General features: G+C 49.3%; 1 protein-coding gene across 1 annotated transcript in view; it reads left to right on the forward strand.

The window, feature by feature from the left end:
* Positions 1-9,661, forward strand: part of KCNQ4 (potassium voltage-gated channel subfamily Q member 4) — a 58,985-nt gene extending 49,324 nt beyond the window's left edge. The window contains exons 12-14 of the mRNA XM_027968433.2: positions 1,864-1,995; positions 6,795-6,924; positions 7,486-9,661. Coding sequence (XP_027824234.2) covers positions 1,864-1,995; positions 6,795-6,924; positions 7,486-7,698 — 475 coding nt within the window. The 3' untranslated portion in view covers positions 7,699-9,661. The remainder of the gene's footprint in view (positions 1-1,863; positions 1,996-6,794; positions 6,925-7,485) is intronic.
* Positions 9,662-23,977: the final 14,316 nt, after the last annotated feature.

Raw genomic sequence — 23,977 nt, forward strand, 5'->3', positions numbered from 1 at the left:
CTGCCTCCTCTTTCTCTCTCTCTCTCTCTCCAGCTGTGTATCAGCATTTGCCTGGCTCTCCCTAGGTCTCTGTCTTAGAGGCAGTTTCACCCCATCTCTGTGTCTAAGTCTCATCCCCCTCTTGCCTCTGTGACTCAAACTTACTGTCTTCCCTCGGGAGTCTTGACCTCAGCCTGTCTGTTTCCCCCAGGATTTCCTCTAGAGCCATACTGTTCAAACCACAGGTCACAACAGTTTGAAGTCAACTTAGTGAAATCAATTTAGTGGTCAGCATTCAAAAAAGAAAAAAGAAAGTATCAGAGTACATCCTTCATAGTAAGAATAAATGTTTATGAAACTTCTATTTCAGTTATGTGTGTGTGTTTATACTAGTTTCTATGAACTATTTCTTATCGTAGTTCTTGGTCAAAAAGTTTAAAGCCCCTGTCCTCCTGGCTTCACTGGCTGTCTCCCTTAACAGTTCAGTGGGGACCAGAGTCCCTGAGCTCTTTAGCCATGTAGCCACGGATCTTTCTCCCAAACTCCTTGGAATGGAGTTCCAGCCTAATCTCTGCATCCATCCTGTAGCTCCAGTTTCACCCCTAGGCCTTCCAGACTCACCGCCCCCCTCTTTTCCATGGCTGATTCACCTGTGTGCAAGCCTCTTTCCTCTGTGTTTCTTTTAAATCAGTCATCTGGACACCCCGTCTCCCAGAGAGTCTAAGGCCTCTCTCCCCACCCCTCTTTTATGCATCCTGTCTCTCCCCTCCAAGGAACCAGCTTCTGCAACACAGCACCCGAGCTTCCCCCGGCCCAAGTCAGCTCTCCTTGGCCCCTCACACCCAGCACGCCCCAGTCCTGCTCCTCCTCCCATGACCCCATGTCAGGCAGTGACACCATCATCCACCCTGTGTGCCCCAGGCCATGGGGGTCATCCTGGACTCAGACTCAGAAGCCTTTCAGGCCCCTCGCCCGCACTGCTCACAGCTGTTCTGTATCTCTACCCCACTGCCCACCCCTGCCCCCCCCCAGCTCAGGCTCATCTCCTGGAGTGGGTCTTCCTGCCTGGCACTCTGCCCCTCCAGGACATCCTCTACCCACACAAGTGGACAGAGGGTGGTCATGCTAAAGCAAGAGTAAACCGCACAGCCCCTTCCCTACCACCCCAGCTTCCCATTGCCCAATCTCTACCAGGGATGCTGGGATCTTCAGAATAACCCCTCACCCTACCTCTCATTGATTAACCCCTTTCCTTCACATCCTATTCTGGCTACTTTGGACAGACTCTCACTCACACACCTCCATGCCTGTTTGTGTCCCCAAAGCCTCCCTTCATGCCCCTCCTCTTGCCCGGAGACTGGAAGGGGTCTCTTCTCAAGATGTCTCCTGACCCCCCCAGCCAAGCTCTTCCTTCTCGTGGTCCCCAGTCCTCTTTCTCCACTCCTTGACATGGTCCTCATCGCCCCATAATTGTCTGTGTCCTCTTCGTCTCCCACCCCAGACCAGTGCTCCTGAGACCAGGGATTGTACCTGATGCCCTTTGGGGTGTCCAGCGTCCAGCACAGGAGTGCTAACAGGCATATGCAAAAATGTCTTCCCCTAAGCTGTCCTTAGCAGCAGTGTTCACAGGTGCCTCCCTTGTGTCCCACCCAGCAGAGAGAAACAGGGCCCAGTCCCGGCCCTCCCAGTGACTACCTATCAAAGAACAAACAAACTCAGGAGGCTGGGGCAGGAGCGTGGTGAGGAGGGAGGGAGACCCAAGTGTCAGCTGCGGCTGTCTGCGGTGGCCCAGGCAGGAGGTGGCCTCCTGCCAGACAAGGTAGCAAAGGACAGCACGGCGGCTGGAAAAGGATGCATGTCCTCTGAGACTCCCTATCCCCACAGGATCCTGAAGTTCCTGGTAGCCAAAAGGAAATTCAAGGAGACTCTGCGACCGTACGACGTGAAGGACGTCATTGAACAGTATTCAGCAGGGCACCTGGACATGCTGGGCCGGATCAAGAGTCTGCAGGCTCGGTGGGTGAGCCGGGCCGGGGACGGGGGAGCGGGGCAGGACCGCCGCGGCACCAGTTCCCGCCGGAGCCCCTCTGCGGGCGCCCGAACGCAGCCCTGAGCGCCCCCTAGGGGCCGCGGCGGGAGCTGGCGTTTCTCGCTTGCCGCGCATTGCAGCGGGAGCCTGCCACCCGCACCTGTTACTGAACCTGAAAGGGAAGTGTAGGTTAGTCGTTCAGTCGTGGCCGACTCTGCGACCCCATGGACTGTAGCCCATCAGGCTCCTCTGTCCATGGCGATTCCCAGGCCAGAACGCTGGAGTGGGTTGCCATTTCTTTCCCCAGGGGATCTTCCCCACCTAGGGATTGAACTTGGGTCTCCTGCGTTGCAGGTCGACTCTTCACCATCTGAGGCACCAGGGAAGCCTTACTGAACCTGAAGCGAACCCTAGCGACCTGCTCGCTTCAAGGACGTCTTTAGATGACTGCTTTCTCGTCCTAAAATACTAGGCTCAAAATAATCAGTGACTGCCCCCCCCCCCCACCCTCACCGCCCCGCAGCATCTCCTAAAAGAATAGGCAAATTGTCTTCAGTGCTGCTCACCTCTTGCCTCTGGAATCCTCCTCCAACACCTCTTCTCTCTGCCTAGCGTGTAGGAAGATTCCCACACCAAGAACCCAATCACCTACACCTCGCCACTTTCCTCTTGTGGCCTGCATTTTCATTTGTTCTCTCAAGAAATAGTCACTGGGCATTTATTTGTTACTTGCCAGACAGTGGGGATATGGTGGAAAACAAATGGCCTCTGCTTCATGGAGCTCTAACAGATGATAGTAAGTGAAACCAGAACATGTCAGATGATGATAAAGGCTAAGAAGAAAAATAATGTTAGGGTGTTCAGATTTGTGATTTTTAAATAGGCAAGAAGGTGACATTTGAGAAAAAAAAAATTGAAGGTGAGGCAAATAGTCCCATGATTGTGGTTTGTTTAAAATAGTTTCCAGAGGGAATAGCAAGTGCAAAGGTTTTGAGATGGGCAGGTGTCTGGGGTGATGTTTTAGGAACAGCAAGCAGCCCAGTGTGCCTGTCCTGGCATGAGGGAAGCAGGAGATGAGGTTAGCAGGCTAATAGCACTTAGACTATATAAAGCTCTGGGGGCCACTGCAAAGATGTTGGCATTCATCCAGAGGAATATGCAAGCATTGGAGGGCTTTGAACAAAGGACAGATGCAATCTGAGGTATATTTTACAAGGATCATCCTAGGTGCTGTGTTGAGAATGGCCTATAGGGGACTAGGATGGAAACAGGGAGACCAGTGAGGGGGCTAATTCAGATGTGCAGGCAAGAGAGGATGGTGGTATGGACCAGGTGGCTGCAATTAAGGTGAGGCAAAATGGTCAGATTGTCGATATGTTCTGAAAGTAGAGCTGACAGTATTTTCAGATAGGGTGTAAGAGGAAAAAGAGAGAGAGAGAATCAAGGATAAAGCCAAAGTTTTTGGCTTAAGCAAGAGGAAAAAGTTGCTGTTTATTGACATGGGGAAAGTCAATGAGTGGAGCAAGTTTCGATCAGGAAAGCTGGGACATGCTGGGTTTGTGATGCCCATCAGACAGCTAAATGGAGTGTGTATCTGGCAGAGGAGTGTGGAGTTTGGAGGAGAGGTATGGGCTGGAGATATAGATTTGGTGTCAACCGTGTATAGAGGAATGGAAAGTCTGGAACTGAAGACATCATTTAGTGAGTGAGAGTAAATAGATGAAAAAAAAGTCGTCCTAGGAGTGAGCTCTGGGTCCTGAAATGTTAAGACGTTGTGGAGATAAAGGAGGAACCAGCAAAGGAGACTGAGAAGGAGAGGTGAGTGACGTAGGAGAACTGGGTGAAAGTGATGTTTGGGAATCCAAATGAAGAACCTGCAGAAAGAAGGGGGGATCCGATGTGCCAGGCACTGCTAACAGGTCAAGCATAGTGAGGGCTGAGAATCGAATTTAGCAACATGGAAGTCTTTTGGTATCTTGACAACTGTGGTTTTGGTGAAATGGTGGGAATGAAAGCCTGATTAGAGAGGTTTTAGAAAGGCAGAAAAGAGAAATTGAAGATAGAGGGTAGGGATAACACTTTCAAGCATGTCTCTGTAAAGGGGAGCAGAAAGGTAACGTGGGACCAGCTTCTGCCTTGTCCCCCTTATAACTCACATCCCCACTTGTGTCTCTCCCTCATCCCAGTCCACCGTTTCCTACCTGTGCTTCCATCAGGCAGCTGTTTTACTTGTCATGTTTGTGGGTGGTGGCTCTGCTCCCCTGGTCAAAGCAGCGACTGGGCACTTCTATTAAACGTGGTCTCTCCATTCAGTTCAGTTCAGTTCAGTTCAGTTCAGTTCAGTCACTCAGTTGTGTCCGACTCTTTGTGACCCCATGAATCGCAGCACACCAGGCCTCCCTGTCCATCACCAACTCCTGGAGTTCACCCAAATCCATGTCCGTCGAGTCGGTGATGCCGACTCATCTCATCCTCTGTCTCATCTCATCCTCTGTCTCATTTCATCCTCTGTCGTCCCCTTCTCCTCCTGCCCCCAATCCCTCCCAGCATCAGAGTCTTTTCCAATGAGTCAACTCTTCACACGAGGTGGCCAAAGTATTGGAGTTTCAGCTTTAGCATCATTCCTTCCAAAGAACACCCAGGACTGATCTCCTTTAGGATGAACTGGTTGGATCTCCTTGCAGTCCAAGGGACTCTCAAGAGTCTTCTCCAACACACAGTTCAAAAGCATCAATTCTTCGGTGCTCAGCTTTCTTCACAGCCCAACTTTCACATCCATACGTGACCACTGGAAAAACCATAGCCTTGACTAGGTGGACCTTTGTTGACAAAGTAATGTCTCTGCTTTCTAATATGCTGTCTAGTTTGGTCATAACTTTCCTTCCAAGGAGTAAGCGTCTTTTAACTTCATGGCTGCAATCACCATCTGCAATGATTACGGAGCCCAGAAAAATAAAGTCAGCTGCTGTTTCCACTGTTTCCCCATCTATTTCCCATGAAGTGATGGGACCCGATGCCATGATCTTAGTTTTTTGAATGTTGAGCTTTAAGCCAACTTTTTCACTCTCCTCTTTCATTTTCATCAAGAGGCTCTTTAGTTCTTCACTTTCTACCATAAGGGTGGTGTCATCTGCATATCTGAGGTTATTGATATTTCTCCTGGCAATCTTGATTCCAGCTTGTGCTCCCTCCAGCCCAGCATTTCTCATGATGTACTCTGCATATAAGTTAAATAAGCAGGGTGACAATATACAGCCTTGACATACTCCTTTTCCTATTTGGAACCAGTCTGTTGTTCCATGTCCAGTTCTAACTGTTGCTTCCTGGCCTGCATACAGGTTTCTCAAGAGGCAGTTTAGGTGGTCTGGTATTTCCGTCTCTTTCAGAATTTTCCACAGTTTATTGTGATCCACACAGTCAAAGGCTTTGGCATAGTCAATAAAGCAGAAATAGATGTTTTTCTGGAACTCTCTTGCTTTCTCCATGATCCAGTGGATGTTGGCAATTTGATCTCTGGTTCCTCTGCCTTTTTGAAAACCAGCTTGAACATCAGGGAGTTCACGGTTCATGTATTGCTGAAGCCTGGCTTGGAGAATTTTAAGCATTACTTTACTAGCATGTGAGATGAGTGCAATTGTGCAGTAGTTTGAGCATTCTTTGGCATTGCCTTTCTTTGGGATTGGAATGAAAACTGACCTTTTCCAGTCCTGTGGCCACTGATGAGTTTTCCCAATTTGCTGTCATATTGAGTGCAGCACTTTCACAGCGTCTTCTTTAGGATTTGAAATAGCTCAACTGATATTCCATCACCTCCACTAGCTTTGTTCGTAGTGATGCTTCCTAAGTCCCACTTGACTTCACATTCCAGGATGTCTGGCTCTAAGTGAGTGATCACACCATTGTGATTATCTTGGTCGTGAAGATCTTTTTTGGACAGTTCTTCTGTGTATTCTTGCCACCTCTTCGTAATATCTTCTGCTTCTGTTAGGTCCATACAATTTCTGTCCTTTATTGTGCCCATCTTTGCATGAAATGTTCCCTTGGTATCTCTGATTTCTTGAAGAGATCTCTAGTCTTCCCCATTTTGTTGTTTTCCTCTATTTCTTTGCACTGTTCAGTTAGGAAGTCTTTCTTGTCTCTTCTTGCTATTCCTTTGGAACTCTGCATTTAAATGGGTATATCTTTCCTTTTCTCCTTTGCTTTTTACTTCCCTTCTTTTCACAGCTATTTGTAAGGCCTCCTCAGACAGCCATTTTGCTTGTTTTTGCATTTCTTTTCCATGGGGATGGTCTTGATCCCTGTCTCCTGTACAATGTCACTAACCTCCATCCATAGTTCATCAGGCACTCAGATCTAGTCTATCAGATCTAGTCCCTTAAATCTATTTCTCACTTTCACTGTATAATTATAAGGAATTTGATTTAGGTCACACCTGAATGGTCTAGTGGTTTTCCCTACTTTCTTCAATTTAAGTCTGAATTTGGCAATAGGGAGTTCATGATCCCAGCCACAGTCAGCTCCCGGTCTTGTTTTTGCTGACTGTATAGAGCTTTTCCATCTTTGGCTGCAAAGAATATAATCAGTCTGATTTCGGTTTTGACCATCTGGTGATGTCCACGTGTAGAGTCTTCTCTTGTGTTGCTGGAAGAGCAAACCGGCCCCCTCTCTCAGATGGCCTCCTCCCACCCAAGTGAATGTCTCCCCTTTAAGAAGGCAAGCTCGAATTCTTGTAGGAAAGCGTGGTGGCCAGTGTCTGGATCCTTTTGACAGTTCCCTTTCCCCACAGGGTGGACCAGATTGTCGGCCGGGGCCCCGGGGACCGGAAAGCCCGGGAGAAGGGTGACAAAGGGCCCTCCGATACTGAGGTGGTGGATGAAATCAGTATAATGGGACGTGTGGTCAAGGTGGAGAAGCAGGTGAGTGTGGCTTCGCTGCTGTGGGGAAGCCAGCCGTCGACTGGAAGGCCCCCGGGTTAGGCCCAAGGGGAGGGTCTGCTTCTCAGAGCTTTAGCCCAGAGCACCAGAACTGCAGGCCGGAGCCGGGCCCACGCATCCGCTGGGAGGTGGACCCCGCCCCACAGAAGGTCTGCCTCCCAGAAGGCCCGCCGGCTCCTGCTAAAAGACCCGGATAAATCAACCCTCTCCGGCCAAGCCCCGCCCTAGGCTGCTAGCATCTCAGATAAGCCCAAGTCCCACCTACTTCATTTAACGCTGCCTCACTTGTCTCTCTTGATCATCTGGACTATCCCAACCCGTCACAACTAAATTTCGTTGCGGGGGTGGGTGGGTGGATGGGAATAAACCCCAGGTTCCCAGCTTCGTTCCGCCCTCCGGCCGGGTTCCGCCTTTCCTGTCGCACCTCCTCCCGGAGGAGTCTCGCCACGCAGATGCGACCCTCCCAGGGCAAGCCCCGCCCCCGGCCGCGCCCCGCCCCCAAGTCGCGGCCAGGCCCCGCCTCCAGCCGCGCCCCGCCCCCAGGTGCAGTCCATCGAGCACAAGCTGGACCTGTTGCTGGGCTTCTACTCGCGCTGCCTGCGCTCCGGCACCTCGGCCAGCCTGGGCACCGCGCAAGTGCCGCTCTTCGACCCCGACATCACCTCCGACTACCACAGCCCTGTGGACCACGAGGACATCTCCGTCTCCGCACAGACGCTCAGCATCTCCCGCTCGGTCAGCACCAACATGGACTGAGGGTCTTCTCAGGGGCGGGGCAGCACACGGCCAGCCCCTCGGCCTGGCTCTCGGACCCGCCCTCTGAGGCCTCCGGACTCCTCTCTTACTTGAACTCACTCCCTCGTGGGGAGAGAGGCCACATGCAGTATTGAGCTGTCTGGGTGGGCGAAATACCCGACGTGGGTGCCAGCGACCCGCTCCACCTCAGGAGCGAGAGATGCCAGGCCGCATGGAGGGCAGCAGCGGCGGCTGCTCGGCGGCCTCTGGGTCCCCCAGTGCCCTGCCCATTCCATCAAGGCCCGACAGGGCCTGCCTGGCAGGGGCACTGCCCCTGGAGTGGGAACAGGGCGCTGGGGCCCTGGGCCCTGACCCAGCTTCCAGCTATGCAAGGTGAGGTCTTTGGCCCGCCCTTCGGACAGAGCAGGGAAGCCTTCCCGCCAAGACCCCACTCCACTTGGGGGTGGGCCCACGGTGCCCACACAGGTACCCATAAGCACAGGAGCCTGCCGCTAGGCAGGTGGGCACCATATATGCAAACCATGTGAAATATGCAACTTTGGGGACCCCCATGGGGTCCCTCTGCCCCTCCCGCCCTGGGAGATGGGCCCCCAGCGGTAGCTGGTCTCAGGCTGCTTGGCTATGACCCCCGTCCCTGATCTCTGGCTCATCAACCCCTCTTCTCCCCTCCCAGCATGGGGCCTGTTTCTCCCTTGCCTCCCCAAGGGCAGTGCCTGGGCCTTCCCATTTGCAAGTGTCCACTCCCAGGGGCTCCCTCTTCCTGCCAATGTTCACTCCCCTCCGGCCCTAGGCACCTCTGACAGCATAACTGTCTGTGTTCTGCCCTCAAATCTCTCAGACAGTGCTCCCACGGTCAGACAAACATGTCCCTACAGTTTCCCCAGACACACAGGTAGCCTCTCAGCATTCATGCTGACAAAGACAATTACCTACACCTGGGGACTTCAGCACAGAGCCACTCAGCATTTGCTGGGTCTCTGCAGCTGAGGCCAGTAGCCTAGTCTTGCGGAGTGATGTCCACTCCTACCAACCCCATCCAGGTAGGAGAGGGAGCTCTCACATGACCCCAGGGCTCTCCGGGCCCCACCCCAGAGCTTTACAAACTTCCCTTTCTCAAGAAGATTTATTCCTCACAGGTCCAGGAGCCCTAACTGCTGCCTCTGTCTATCCCTAAGGGCCCTCCTTGGTATCCCCACAGCACAACTCAAGGCTAGGCCTCTTGGGGTCTGGACAGCCCTGGAAAGCCCCCAGGCCTTTCCCCAGGGTGGTTGTCGGGTCCGCTTCTATCTAGGCTTGCCCTGCTCCTAGTTGCTCTAACTCCTGGAGAGAATAACAATACGTCAAGCAAGTACCATTCATCAGGCACCAACTGTGCATACAGCGCTCACATGCACTGCTTCCCCCTCCTTCCTTACCCACCCTCTTCCCTTCAGTTGGCAGCCCCCTGACTGCATAAGCCCTCACCCACTGCAGGCCCCCTTTGGTATCCCTACCGCTTTGTCCCTCGTCTGCAAAGCCAATGCGGGTGGCAGGAGGGTGACGGGGAGTGGACCAATGGTGACCCTCTGTGGGGCACCCGGGAATAAGGGGCTCAGGCCCAGCTGCCTGCATCTCATGACTGGGGACCTGCATGCACCAGCACCAGGGCTGGGGTTGGACCTTGCTCAGCCCCCAGGTGCCCAGCCCCTGCCCCCACATGCCCTCTGCATGTGACCATCATGCCCTGGATGGAGCCTGTCCTGGCTCACCTCACCCGCACTACACTGTCCCCAGAGAGCCGCACCTCCGCCCCCTGAGAGACAGAGCTGTGGAGAGGGGCCGGAGGCTGGGATCCAAGGAGACTTGGGGAGAAGCCCTCCCTCCTTCACGATCGAGGCTCCCCACCAACCCGGTTCTCGGATATGCAAGTACCTCACTTTGTTAACTTATTAACTTATTGATTTCATTAAAGTTTTCAGTAGGAGCTGGTTGGTCTTGGCTGTTCAGTGTCTGTGGAGTGGGGCACCTGGTCTGGGGCTGGGGGTGAGGAGATCCGGATTAGTCAGTACTCGGGTGTAAACAACAGAAACGCAACCTGATATGTTTTAAGCAAAAATAAAAGAAAGAAAGTTTATTGGCCCAGATAACTGAAAAGTCCAGGAAATAGATTTGGCTTCATATGAAGCTAGATCTGGGTGCTTAAATGTGTCAGGGACCTGTCTCATCTGTCTCAGCCCTCCTCTTAGGCAGGCTGCCCTCTCACGATGACCCCCCGTACTTCCAAATTAACTTTCTTTTGGTTCAGTGCCCCAGTGAAAAACGAGTACTGCTTTCCTAATAGTTTGTATCAGTCAAGGTCCAGTGAGGAAAAGAGAAATTACCCTAGGCTTTTCAACACAGGGAATTTACTATAGGGAATGGGTTACACTGATGTAGGTGGACTGGAAGAACAAACAGAACACCAGGCTAAACTAATGAAAGCCACTGCAGGAAGCAGATCCCACTCCTGAGGCTGCAGGAGTGCAGGGAAGAGGTTGAGGCTGGCAGAACCGGTGGGCTTGACTAGGGGAGCCCCGTAATGCTAGAGCTCAGAGGTCTGGAGAGGGGCTGCTGTCTGGCTGGTGCTAGGACCTCCTAGGGGACACAGCGAAGCTTGTCTGGGAGTGCAGAAAAGTAGCTGAGGGCTGGGAGCAGCTGTGGCTACCAGGAGAAGGAAGAGAAGGCAAAGGAAGAAGGAAAATCTCCACTCCCGCCTTCCAGTGTTTCCCTGGTGCCCCTAGTTATCCAAGCTAGCTGACAAAGTTGATGTGGTTTGCAGAGTCCGAGCTCCAGTTTCACAGAGCAGAGTACAGAAGGCTGCATCTGGAATGAAAAAGCAATAGCTTCATAACTGGCACGGCCCAACCCTTTGGACACTCGGTATCCATACATGTCCATCCACACTTGTCTGAACCTCCATCTAGCAACAGGAGCTTCTACCTCATAAGATGAAACTATCCTGCATACAGGTGAAGATCCTAACTCACTCCCTGGATAAACACAAGAAATTCCACCATCCAATAGATGTATCCAGCTCCAGAACTTAGTCACTGAATCCATATTTGGGTGATGTTAATTACTCTAATTCAGTACAATCACACCTGCAATTAAAGAGTATACTGTAAAGTTAGCAATTGCCTGCAAACTTTAAATAAAATCCTAAGGGACAAGGAGAAGGGAGGGGAGAAAAGCACTTAATATCACACACACACACAGATACACACACACATGCCCCTTAATGCAATGGAACCCCTTCTGGTAGCTGGTCACAGTGCCATAGCTGATACATAGATATGTTCAATCAAGTAAGTGTTTCTCTTTATTAAATATACTTCACTAATTGAGTGAATATGTTCTTTCTTCCACTCTCCTATGTTCCTTTTGTCCTTGACCGGGATCTCAGCCAGTTGGAATTTGTCAGATAGTGGAATGATCCCAAAGAATCATTCTTAAAGGGTCTGAAGCTTCAGTGGTCCTGCACAGTTTTGGATGCAATAGCTTTTTGTTAACTTTTGTGCAAGGGACCCCTGAGAACTCCCTGGTCCCAGACATAGTCTTCCTTGCCCTTGATGTGTAGTGACGCCCCTGTTTCCCCTTGGTAATGAGGACCAGTCAGGCAGCCAGCATGCTGACTCTTTCTTTGCCTGGTATTTGAGTGGCATGAGAAGCACAATATGGCCAGTTAGAAGTTCCAACTTCCAATTCAATGAAAACTGTGTTGCTTCCTTTCCCTTGAGAACTGAGGCCTCCAAACTAACAGAGGCCAATGTTGGGGAGACAGGAAGCAAAAGTTGCATGAGTGGGTATAGTAGCCGGACTAATGCCCACCCAAAGATATCAGGTCCTAATCTCTGGAATGTGTAAAATGTTACCTTATAAGGGAAGAAGGATTTTTGCAGATGTGATTAAGTTAATGATCTTGACATGGGGAGATTATCCTGGATTATCCAGGGGCCCTAAATCCAACTGCCAGTGTCCTTTTAAGAAAGAGGCAGATGGAGATCTCACACATACAGGAGACAGAAGTAGAGACTGGGGTAAGGTGGCCTCAGCAGAGGAATGCCAGCGGTTACTAAAAGCTGGAAGAGTCAAGGAACGGATTCTTCCCCATAATCTTGGAGGAGTGCAGCCCTGCTTATACCTTGATTTAGGTTCAGTGAGGCTGATGTTGAACTTCTGGCCTTCAGAACTGTGAGAGAGTAAGTTCTGTTGTATGAGGTCACCAAGTTTATAGTAATTTGTTATGGCAACTACAGGCTTTCCTTGGTGGCTCAGATGGTAAAGAATCTGCCTGCAATGCAGGAGATCAGGGTTTGATCCCTGGGTTGGGAAGATCCCCTGGTGAAGGGAATGGCAACCCACTCCAGTATCCTTGCCTGGAAAATTCCCTGGACAGAGGAGCCTGGCGGGCTACAACCCATGGGGTCACAAGGAGTCACTCACACGACTGAGTGACCAGCACTTTCACTATGACAACTACAGGAAATTAATACTGAGGGTTACTTGGTGTGATTGTGAGAGATACCACTCTCACTGACCTTCCTTTGATTCCTGGAGCTGTATATGCTGGCTGTGTCAGTGAGGGTGAGCCACTGCCCTCTCCATCAGAGAAAGGATCCAGGAGAATTAACCTGGCACCAGGTGACTTGATGAATCCCTGCAGAATGGTGATATTTTGGGTAGTCAGCATCTGTTCCTGCTGATGTTTGGTTGGACATACAGTGTGACATTAGCCAGACCAGCCTTGGTGAGGCAAGTGCATATCATTGAACCCATAAGCAGTCTTTATTCTTGCTGCCATGACCACCTAAGTTATACAAGGGTATGTTGAGCAAGCACTGGAGGGGGTCCGGAGTGAGATGGACTGCCAGCCATGGGATGTTCTGTCTTAGGCATTAGATTATCTAGAGCCTCCTTGACACGGATGCTCTTTGGTGAGACTTTTCCTTGGTATAGAAATACAGTCACACCCTCTACCCATTTCCGAAGGTCCATCTAAATACCCCTTTCCAAGCCTTCTTTGTCTGCAATCCACCAATTCTGTGCTTTCTGAGTCCCTGCCCATCTAGCCAAACCTTGAGCCATTGTCCAGAAACCAGTATATATCCGCACTTCTTTTTTTTAAATTGAAGTATAGTTGATTTACAATGTTGTATTAATTTCTGCTTTATAGCAAAGTGATTCATATACATATATTCTTTTCCATCATGGTTTATCTCAGAATATTAAATATAGTTCTCTGTGCTATACAATAGGACTTTGCTGTTTATCCACCGTGTATATAAAATAGCTTTCATCTGCTGATTTCAAACTCCTAATCCATTACTGCCCCTTTCCCTCCTGCTTGGCAACAGTAAGCTTGTTCTCTATGTCTGTAAGTCTGTTTCTGTTTCGTAGATAAATTCATTTGTGTCATATTTTAGATTCCACATCTAATTGAATGGTATTTGTCTTTCTCTTTCTGACTTCTTTGCTTGGTATGGTTATCTCTAGATCCAACCATGTAGCTGCAAATGGCATTATTTCACTTTTTTATGGCCGAGTAATATTCCACTGCATATATTAACCACATCTTCCTTATCCATTCATCTGTTGGTGAACATTTAGTTTGTCTTGGCTATTGTTAATAGTGCTGCTATGACTACAGGGGTGCATGTATCTTTTTGAATTATATCCGTATGCCTGGATATATGCCCAGAAGTCGGATTGCTGGCAGTCCACACTTCTTGTCATCTCTCAATCCAGGCAAAGTGGGCAACCCAATGTGCTGAAGGGTAAGTAGAGTTTAACCAGGCATGGGAACGGGGAAGGCGCTAATGTTCCAGCTAGAGAGCATAATATGTGTAATGGCCCAGTGGCGCCAAAAAGAGTGATTCATGAGTGGGGGAGAAAGAGATCCCTGGTTGGGCCCAGACAGAGAGAGAGTGGCACAAGATGGCACTTTAGGATGAGGCAGGAGTCAAGGTTTATAGGATCCACAAGTCATTTCAAAGAGATGGGACTTAACCATGATGGCAGTGGGAAGTCAGTCAAAAATTCTGACTAGAGATCAAACCAGGATAGACTTGCATTTTAGGCAGTTTTCTTCCCAGGGCAGAAGATGAATCTGAGGAAGCAAGCCTGGCTGCAGGGAGGCCGGTTAGAAGACTGCTGCGGTAGTCGGAGCCGGAGATGCTGGTAACCTGGACAAGGCCCATGGAATTTCACCAACTGAACAAATGCGTCCGAAGCACCTGCTGTATGTCAGACCCTGGCTCAGCACAATGCACAGGGTGATAAGACACAGGAGACCCGGCTAGGGCCCTGAGGTCACCCAGCCCCTGGAGGAAACAGGTGTACAGCTACCCAGCCCGCACGCGGCTCTTCTAGGTTTGCCTGGCTCAGCAAGGAGGGTTTGCAGGTGGCTATGGGAGTGCCCAAACTGTCATCAAATATGGCCTTGAGAGCAGGTGGTTTTAGCTTGATGTGTCATTTATCTGGGCTCCCCAGGTGCCGCTAGTGGTAACATTCTGCCTGCCAATGCAGTAGACGAGAGACTCGGGTTCAGTCCCTGGGTGAGAAAGATTCCCTGGAGGAGGGCAGGGCAATTCACTCCAGTATTCTTGCCTGGAGAATCCAATGGACAGAGGAGCCTGGTGGGCTCCAGTCCATAGCGTCGCACAGAGTCAGACACAACTGAAGCAACTTAGCATGCACGTCACTTATCTATTACTAGGTAACAACTCACCCTATACCTCAGTAGCTCAAAACGGCAATTTTATTTTGTCTTGATGCTGTGGATCAGCAGTTTGAGTTGGTCTCTAATTCTAAGCAGTTCTGTTCGTCTCACCTGGGATCATTAATGTGATTGCAATCATCCTTCCTCTTGTTGGGGGGAGGTTGTTCTAAGATGACCTCATTCATGTGTCTGGGGTTGGGTGCTGATTGTCTGTGCCCAGGCTGGCCCACAGACAGGATGGCTTGTCTCTGCTCCATGGGGCTTCTCATCCTCTAGTAGGTTAGATTGACCTTATTCACATGACAAGAGGACATAAGCAGAAATTAAACAGCCCCTGGAGACTCCGGCTGAGAAATTGTACCTAGCAGCCTGGGAGTGCCATGCTGCAAGGGCTCAGCTCACTGGGATCTGGGGTGCTCGGCATCTGTTACAATTTTTAAAATTATTTATTAATTAATTTTTGGCTGTGCTGGGTCTTTGCTGCTGCACACGGGCTTTCTCTGGTTGGGGCAAGCGGGGGCTACTCTCCAGTCGCAGGCTTCCCATTGCCCTGGCTTCTGTTGCAGAGCCCAGGCTCTAGAGTGTAGGCTCAGTAGTTGTGGAGCATGGGTTTAGTTGCTTGGCGGCCTGTGGGATCTTCCCTGACCAGGGATTAAAGCTGTGTCCCCTGCATTAGCAGATGGATTCTTAACCACTGGACCACCTCTTATGCTGATCAAAGAAAATCAGGCGGCATAGTTCTCAATTTGGATAAACTATTTCCTGGACTTTGGACAGTTCCAGTTGTTGAAAAAATCTTCTTTATTTTCCCTCGAGAGGGGTATCTCTCTCCTTTCACACCTCTTGTGTGCAAGAGGGTCCTGAAGGCTGCTACAAGCTGTATTACTTTGCTGGGGGCTCCCGTCACAAATGCTGCAGATTTCAGATGTGGGGGCTTAAACAACATAAATCTCTTTCCTCACAGTTCTGGAGGCTGAAAGTTTAAGATCAAGGTGTCAGAAGATTGGTTTCCTCCTGAGACCTCTCTCCTTGGCCTGTAGATGGACATCTTCTTCCAGGGTCTTTACTTGATCACCTCTCTGTACATGTGTATGCCCTGATCTCTTCCCATAAGGACACAGGTTATATTGGACTAAGATCCACCCTAACAATCTCCTTTTAACTTAGTAACCTCTTTAGAAATTGAATTTTCAAATACAGTCACATTTTGAGGTACTGGGAGTTAGGACTTCAATCTATGGATTTGGAATGGGGGTCATAATCAGTTCCTAATACCTGGAGTGGGGGTTTGACCTACCAACCTGGCCCCTGAAATTTCTGCTCCAGGTGCACAGAGCTGAGGATCTACTCTGGGGCTTGCTCTATCCCAGCTGGACAGATCCAGACATATACCCAGATATCATGGAACACAGTGATTTGTAAACCTTTTTTTTTTTAAAAAGCCCCAGAACCCTTTTTAAAAGCCTCTATTAAAGTCCCAGAATCCTTGCTACAATATAATCTATATGGGACCGCAACACATAAGATAAAATCAATGCAACTGAAAAATGATGACCTCTCAAATGTGGCCTCAGTTCTCACCCCCAACCCCTGCCCACACACACATTGAGCATGTGGCCACCTTTTTGTTGCAGCCAAAATGAATCAGATCTTTCTCCAAGATGAGTTAACTGTTACAGCAGATTTATTATTTGTCCGAAAGGCTGCCTTCCTTCCTCATATCACCATGGCTACATTTGGGTGGAGTATACCACCCTACCTGTCTTACAATGGCTTTCCTACAGATTCTGAGACTGGTGTTCAGTCGCTAAGTTGTGTCTGACTCTTTGTGACCCCGTGGACTGCAGCATGCCAGGCTCCCCTGTCCTTCATCATCTCCCAGAGTTTGTTCACACTCATGTCCATTGAGTCCATCATGCCATCCAACCATCTTATCTTCTGTCACCCCCTTCTCCTCCTGCCCTAAATCTTTCCCAGCACTGGGGTCTTTTCCAATGACTTGGCTCTTCACGTCAGGTGGCCAAAGTATTGGAGCTTCAGCATCAGTCTTTCCAATGAATATTCAGAGTTGATTTCCTTCAGGATTGACGGGCTGGTTTGATCTCCTTGCTGTCTAAGGGACTCTCAAGAGTCTTCTTCAGCACCACAATTCAGAAGCATCAGTTCTTCAGTGCTTGGCCTTCTTTATGGTCCAACTCTCACATCCATACATGACTACTGGAAAAAGCATAGCTTTGACTAGGCAGACTATTGTTGGCAAAGAGATGCCTCTGCTTTTTATATGCTGTCTAGGTTTGTCATAGCTTTTCTCCAAGGAGTAAGCGTCTTTTAATTTCGTGGCTGCAGTCACCATCTGCAGTGATTTGGGAGCCCAGGAAAATAAAATCTGTCACTGTTTCCACTTTTTTCCCATCTATTTGCATGAAGTGTTGGGACTGGATGCCATGATCTTAGTTTTCTGAATGTTGAGTTTTAAGCCAGCTTTTTCACTCTCCTCTTTCACCTTCATCAAGAAGCTCTTTAGTTTCTCTTCATTTTCTGCCATTAGAGTGGTATCATCTGCAAGTCTGAGGTTGTTGATATTTCTCCTGGCAATCTTTTGATTCATCCAGCCCAGGATTTTTCATGATGTACTCTGCTAGACAACATATTAAAAAGCAGAGACATCACTTTGCCGACAGAGGTCCATATAGTCAAAGCTATGGTTTTTCCAGCAGTCATGTACAGATGTGAGAGTTGGACCACAAAGAAGGTTGAGTGCTGAAGAACTGATGCTTTCAAACTGTGGTGCTGGAGAAGACTCTTGAGAGTTCCTTGGACAGTAAGGAGATCAAAGCAGTCAATCTTAAAGAGAATCAACTCCAAATATTCATTCGAAGGACTGATATTAAAACTCCGATTCTTTGGTCACCTGATGTGAAGAGTAAACTCACTGGAAAAGACCCTGATGCTGGGAAAGACTGAAGGCAGGAGGAGAAGGGGACAACAGAGGATGAGATGGTTGGATGGCATCACTGACTCAATGGACATGAGTTTGAGTAAGCTCCAGGAGATGGTGAAGGACAGGGAATCCTGGCATGCTGCAGTCCATGGGGTCACAAATAGTTGGACACAACGAAGCGACTGAACAACAATTCTGTATAGAAGTTAAATAAGCAGGGTGACAATATACAATCTTGACACACTCCTTGCCCAAGTTTGAACCCAGTCCATTGTTTCATGTCTGGTTCTAACTATTGCTTCTTGACCTGCATATAGGTTTCTCAGGGGACAAGTAAGGTGGTCTGGTATTCCTAACTCTTTAAGAATTTTCCACAGTTTGTTTCCACAGTCAAAGGCTTTAGCATAGTCAATGAAACAGAAATAGATTTTTTTTTTAATTCCTTGCTTCTTCTATGATCCAACAGATATTGGCAATTTTATCTTTGGTTCTTCTGCCTTTTCTAAATTCAGCTTGTACATATGGAAGCTCTTGGTTCACATACTGTTGAAGCCTAGCTTGGAGGATTTTGAGTATTACCTTGCTAGCGTAGTGAAATAAGTGCAATTGTATAGCTGTTTGAACAATCTTTGGCATTGCCTTTCTTTGGGATTGGAATGAAAACTAACCTTTTCCAGTCCTGTGGCCACTGCTGAGTTTTCTAAATGCACTGGCATATTGAGTGCAGCACTTTCACCGCATCATCTTTTAGGATTTGACATAGCTCAGCTGGAATTCCATCACCACTGCTAGCTTTGTTCATAGTGATGCTTCCTAAGACCCACTTGACTTCACACTCCAGGATGTCTGGTTCTAGGTGAATGACCACACTATCATGGTTATCCAGGTCATTAAGACCTTTTTTGCATAGTTTTTCTGTGTATTCTTGCCATGTCTTCTTAAACTCTTCTGCTTCTATTAGGTCCTTACTGTGCCCATCTTTCGTGAAGTGTTCCCTTGGTAGCTCCAGTTTTCTTGAAGAGATCTCTAGTCTTTGCCATTCTATTGTTTTCCTCCATTTCTTTGCATTGTTCACTTAAGAAGGCCTTCTTACCTCTCCTTGCTGTTCTCTGGAGCTCTGCATTCAAACGGGTATATCTTTCCCTTTCTCTGTTGCCTTTTGCCTCTTTTCCTTTCCCAGCTATTTATAAGGCCTCTCAGACAACCACTTTGCCTTCTTGCATTTCTTTTCCTTTGGGATGGTTTTGGTCACTGCCTCCTGTACAATGTCGTGAACCTCTGCCCATGTTCTTCAGGCACTCTGTCTACCAGGTCTAATCCCTTGAATCTATTCATCACTTCCACTGTATAATCATAACAGATTTGATTTAGGTCATACCTGAAGAGCCTGTTGTTTTCCCTACTTTCTTCAATTTAAGTCTGAATTTTGCAATAAGGAATTCATGATCTGAGCCACAGTCAGCTCCTGGTCTTGTTTTTGCTGATTGTATAGAGCTTCTCCATCTTCACCTGCAAAGAATATAATCAATCTGATTTCAGTATTTACCATCTGGTGATGTCCATGTGTAGAGTCTTCCCTTGTGTTGTTGGAAGAGGGTATTTGCTATGACCAGTGTGTTCTCTTGGCAAAACTCTATTAGCCTTTGCCCTGCTTCATTTTGTACCCCAAGGCCAAACTTGCCTGTTACTCCAGGTATCTCTGATTACCTACTTTTGCATTCTAGTCCCCTATGAGGAAAAGGACATTATTATTATTATTATTATTATTATTATTATTATTATTATTATTTGGTGTTAGTTCTAGAAGGTCTTGTAGGTCTTCACAGAACCATTCAACTTCAGCTTCTTTGGCATGAGTGGTTGAGGCATAGACTTGGATTACTTTAATGTTGACTGGTTTGCTTTGGAAATGAAAGGAGATCATTCTTTCGTTTTTTGAGATTGTACCCAAATACTGCATTTCGGACTCTTTTGTTGACTACGAGGGCTACTCCATTTCTTCTAAGGGATTCTTGCCCACAGTAGTAGATATAATGGTCATCTGAATTAAATTTGCCCATTCCCATCCACTTTAGTTCACTGATTCCTAAAATGTTGATGCTCACTCTTGCTATCTCTTATTTGACCACATCCAATTTACCCTGGTTCATGGACCTAATATTCCAGATTGCTCTGCAGTATTGTTCTTTACAGCATTAGACTTTACTCTTACCACCAGACACATCCACAGCTAAGCACTGTTTCCCCTTTGGCCCAGCCTCTTTATTTTTTCTGGAGCTATTTCTCTGCTCTTCCCCAGTAGCATATTGAACTCACCTGGTGGGACTCATTTTCCAGTGTCATATCTTTTTGCCTTTTCATCCTGTTCATGAGACTGGTGTGCAGAAGGTTTATCAGGGAGTGTTCTCGGGAGATTCATCTGACGGAAGTAGGAAGGCAGGACTAGGCACGGGGAGAAGCTGGCGTGCAAAGTGAACTGAGCAAGGCATCTTCAGATCTTCAGGTGCTCGGGAGCTCAGATAGCCCTTCAGATTGGGCCAAATCGAGGGAAGGAGGCTGGCTTTTGTTTCTATGCATCAGCCAGTCACTGGTCAAGAGCCCCTGGGAGGGGCGTGGGTTTAGATGAGGCGGTTCCCATGGATTGACAGTTGTGAGCCCACAGTGGAGACTCCCAACTGCTGGGGAAGGAGTATATAGACCTTTAAGGGGGAATCTGAGCTGCACAGCTTCCACTCTACTACCCCACTGACCTTGGACTTGGCCATGGGATTTAATCTGGCCAGTGGAATGTTGGGTGAAAGGACAGTGTATTTGTTCCAAGATAAAGCCAAAAGAGGCATGGCAAGTCTGCCAGACCTCCTGGTGCTTCCTTCCTCCTGCATGAGAAAACTCAGATAGCTCTTGTTCCTTCTTCCCGGGTCCAGAATGCAGACTCCTGGAGCAGACCTCAGCCAGATTCATAGCTGAGAGTCCAGCCTGGCCCAAGTATCAGCTGAACTGCAGTTGATCTAACTAACACCCAGGAGTATGAAGTAATCTTTGAATCTATGGGCCCCTGAGAATTGGGGTTTGCTCGTCTCACAGCATTATCATAGCAAGACCTGACTAATACCGCTAGTGGCAGGTTTACATTATCCATCACAAAACAGAATGTTCTTAACACACTCCTCCAACGTCTTTGGGCTTTCCTACTGGCTCAGTCAGTAGAGTCTGCCTGCGGTCCAGGAGAGATGGGTTCAACCCCTGGGTGTGGAAGATGCCCTGGAGAAGGGAATGGCAACCCACTGCAGTATTCCCGCCAGGAGAATTCCACCGATAGAGGAACTTGGCAGGCTATAGTCTGTTGGATTGCAGAGTTGGACACTACTGAGCAACTAACACACACACACACACACTAATATCTTTGTTTTTGTCCCAGTGGCTTCTCTGGCTGCCAGACACCTCCCCCCTTTTCTCTTTTTTGTACACAGACTATAGGGTGGATGGGACACATGGAGAATTTCCTGGAAGAAAGGGTGAAGACTGCTGGAGAACAGACAGCTGGGTGGAGGGTCCTGAGGCCCGAAATGCAGGCTTCCCTGCCTGCTCAGAACTGGAGCGGGATCTGCAGTTCCCTCTGACCCTCACTCCCACTAGGCTCCTCAGCTCCTCTCCTGGATCTCTTGACCCCTTCCCTGCTGCGCCTTCCCCAGGTGTCACTTCAGCTCCTGGAGGGCAAGAAGCACACCTGCTTCCCACCTACGGTCATCACCATGCCACCCGCCGCCCCCACCACCCCCGAACACGGTCATCACCATGCCGCCCGCCGCCCCCACCACCCCCGAACACGGTCATCACCATGCCGCCCGCCGCCCCCACCACCCCCGAACACGGTCATCACCATGCCACCCGCCGCCCCCACCACCCCCGAACACGGTCATCACCATGCCACCTGCCCTCCCCTCCCCCGCCCCGCCCCCGAACACGGTCATCACCATGCCACCTGCCCTCCCCTCCCCCGCCCCGCCCCCAACAAGGCCGGACACAAAGTGATTAAGAAATGCTGGTTGGCAGGAAGGGAGGGGAGCAGGTCACCTGGAACCGATCATCTTCCCTGTGGGAATCCTCCTCGCCCCTGTTATGTGTCCCCATGGGCCACACAGCGTGTTTACCAAGACCCTGGCTTGGTGTTGCAGTGTTGGCCTGGGGCCAGGAGGGAGGCTGGACTTTGGGGACCAGTACACCCCACCGTAAGGCCCAGTAGTTAGGGCCAGTGTATCTGGGGGGGGGGGGTGGCAGAGCTGAACAGGAACTCCAGGGCTCAGAGAGTGATGGGTTGCACTGTCTGCCCTTCGCTCATTTATCCTGCAATTGTTTATTCATGTCTGCTACATGCCAAACACTATTTGAGGTGCCAAGGTCAAAGAGGCTCTCCCAAACTCACAAAGCCCCTGCTCACATGGAGTAGACAGTAGATTACTGTCTAGACGGAAAATAAACAAGAAAGAAGATAATATCAGAGAGTGATAAGAGCTATGAAGAAAATGAAAAGGAAGTGGGATAGTGACAACATTGAGGGGGAGCGATTTTCAGGGGGCAGGCAGGGAGGCTCAAAGTGGGAACAAGAACCTTCAGAAAATAATCAGAGCTGCCAAGGCTCCCAGGTGCTAGGCTGGCCCAACAGACGCATCTTGCAGATGGGGAAACTGAGGCTCGGTAGGTCAGGGCAGAGCCCACAGCTGACCCCGAGTCTCTTGACCTCTAGGCTTGTCCTTGGGTGGCCTTCCTTCTCTCAAGTCTTTAACCGGCTCTCACGTCATCTCTGGGAAGAAGGAGCAGATGTGGGTGCTCTCAGAACGTGAGGGTCAAACAGGGATCAGAAGAGACACCATCACAAGTTCCTAGTGTAGGAAACACAGAACCACATTGTTGTGGTTAAAAAAAGAGATCTGATTCCCAGAGATCTGATTCTTCCCATGGTACAGTTTCAGTGCTTTTAAAAACGATATTAGACATCAAATTCTTTCCCAGATTTTGGTTGTGGTGCCTCTGCTTTGCCTGTTTGAGGGGTGTGACCCTGGGAAAGTCATTTCCCCTCCTCTATGAGCCTTGGTACCCCAACTGCAAAATATGAACCCATCTTTCCTGACTCCAAAACCACAGTCTTTGTAGAACCACACACACCGCTGCCTACCCTCCCTGCATCTACCTACCCCCACCCTGGGTTCACCTAGTCTGGATTCCCTCCATCAGCTCCTCCTCCTGTTCCCCCTGGCCCACTCCTGCCCTGGATCTGCCCACAAGACCTTCAGACACAGCCATACTCCTTTAGTGATCCCTGGTGGCCCCAGAGGTATATTCAAGCTGGTTAGCGTCCCCAGCTTGCCAACCAGGAAACGGGACTTCCTCGGGGTCACACAGCCAGTAAGCTAGAGCCAGGATTTGAACCCAAAGTTCCATTCAGTTTCCTCTGCTTAAGGCCCTCATCTAAGACAGTGAACCGCCTCCCCCCAGCTCTGCCACCTCCGCCACCCCACCCTGCCACTCCCACCAAAGCTTCAGTGTTCAGGGAACTAACCTTATTTTCCTGAAAATACATTGGTATGTGCCCCGGGTTGTTGGTTCAGGTGGTATCACTTGGTGTGGTGCTGCCACCTCCTGGGCACAGGGGTACTACATCCTCATCGGGCGCTGGAACCCTATGTGCCAAACCCAGACAGACTTGGGTCGCTTGAGAAAACACTGAGGTCAAGGAGATGACTTAGACAAGTCATGGATTTTGCTGACACTTCTTCCTCTTTCCCACCTCTTTCTGACCTCCTGCAGCCTGACTAGCTGCTCTGCTCCCCTGAAGCGGCTCTGGCAAAGCCAGTTCACTTTCTGGTTAATAAACTGAACAGCCTCTTTTTGGCCTTCATTTCACCTGACTTCTTAGCAGCATTCGACACTGCTGACCACACCTGCTTCAGGAAATGTTGCCCTCGGCCTTCGGGACACTTCTGCCGCGCTCCTGCTACCTGCCCAGCTGTTTCTTCTCCGTCTCCGTCCCTCCCTTCCCTTTAGGGTCTGTGTTCTGTCCTCGGCCACTTTCTTCGATTACTTGCCATTATCATCCCTATGGCAACCATGGATACTAACTCGAGAACAAGTGTTTGTTCTCCGTCTAGACCTCACTACTGAGGGCGTGGCCCATTTACCTGGGCCTCCTCCACCTAGATGTCAACCCGGGATGACCCCATATGTCCATCCTGACCTTATCCCACTCTCCCCAGTCTGGTCCTCCTCCTGGGTACCCCTCAGGGAAGACCCACCCTGTCCTCCATCCACACTCTTGAGAATCATCTCTGGCTCTTCTCTTTCCTGTAGCCTCCACTTCGACAGGCCATTATTAGGACTGCAGGTTGTCCCTGATATCCGTCCTCACCTTCTTCCTTAGTGGGAGAACTTTCAAATTCTATTTAGACACATGGATCCCCCAAAACAAAGATATTTCACATTGTAAAGTGATTATATTCTAATAAATAAATAAAATTTTTAAAAAGACCACATTTCCGATGCTCTCTTGAAGTCAGGTATGAGCAGCTTCCAGAATATGCCCTTCTCCTTCTCTTGTCTTCTCCTTT

The sequence above is a fragment of the Ovis aries genome, chromosome 1 (genome assembly GCF_016772045.2).
Source record: "Ovis aries strain OAR_USU_Benz2616 breed Rambouillet chromosome 1, ARS-UI_Ramb_v3.0, whole genome shotgun sequence".
Classification (NCBI taxonomy): Eukaryota; Metazoa; Chordata; class Mammalia; order Artiodactyla; family Bovidae; genus Ovis; species Ovis aries.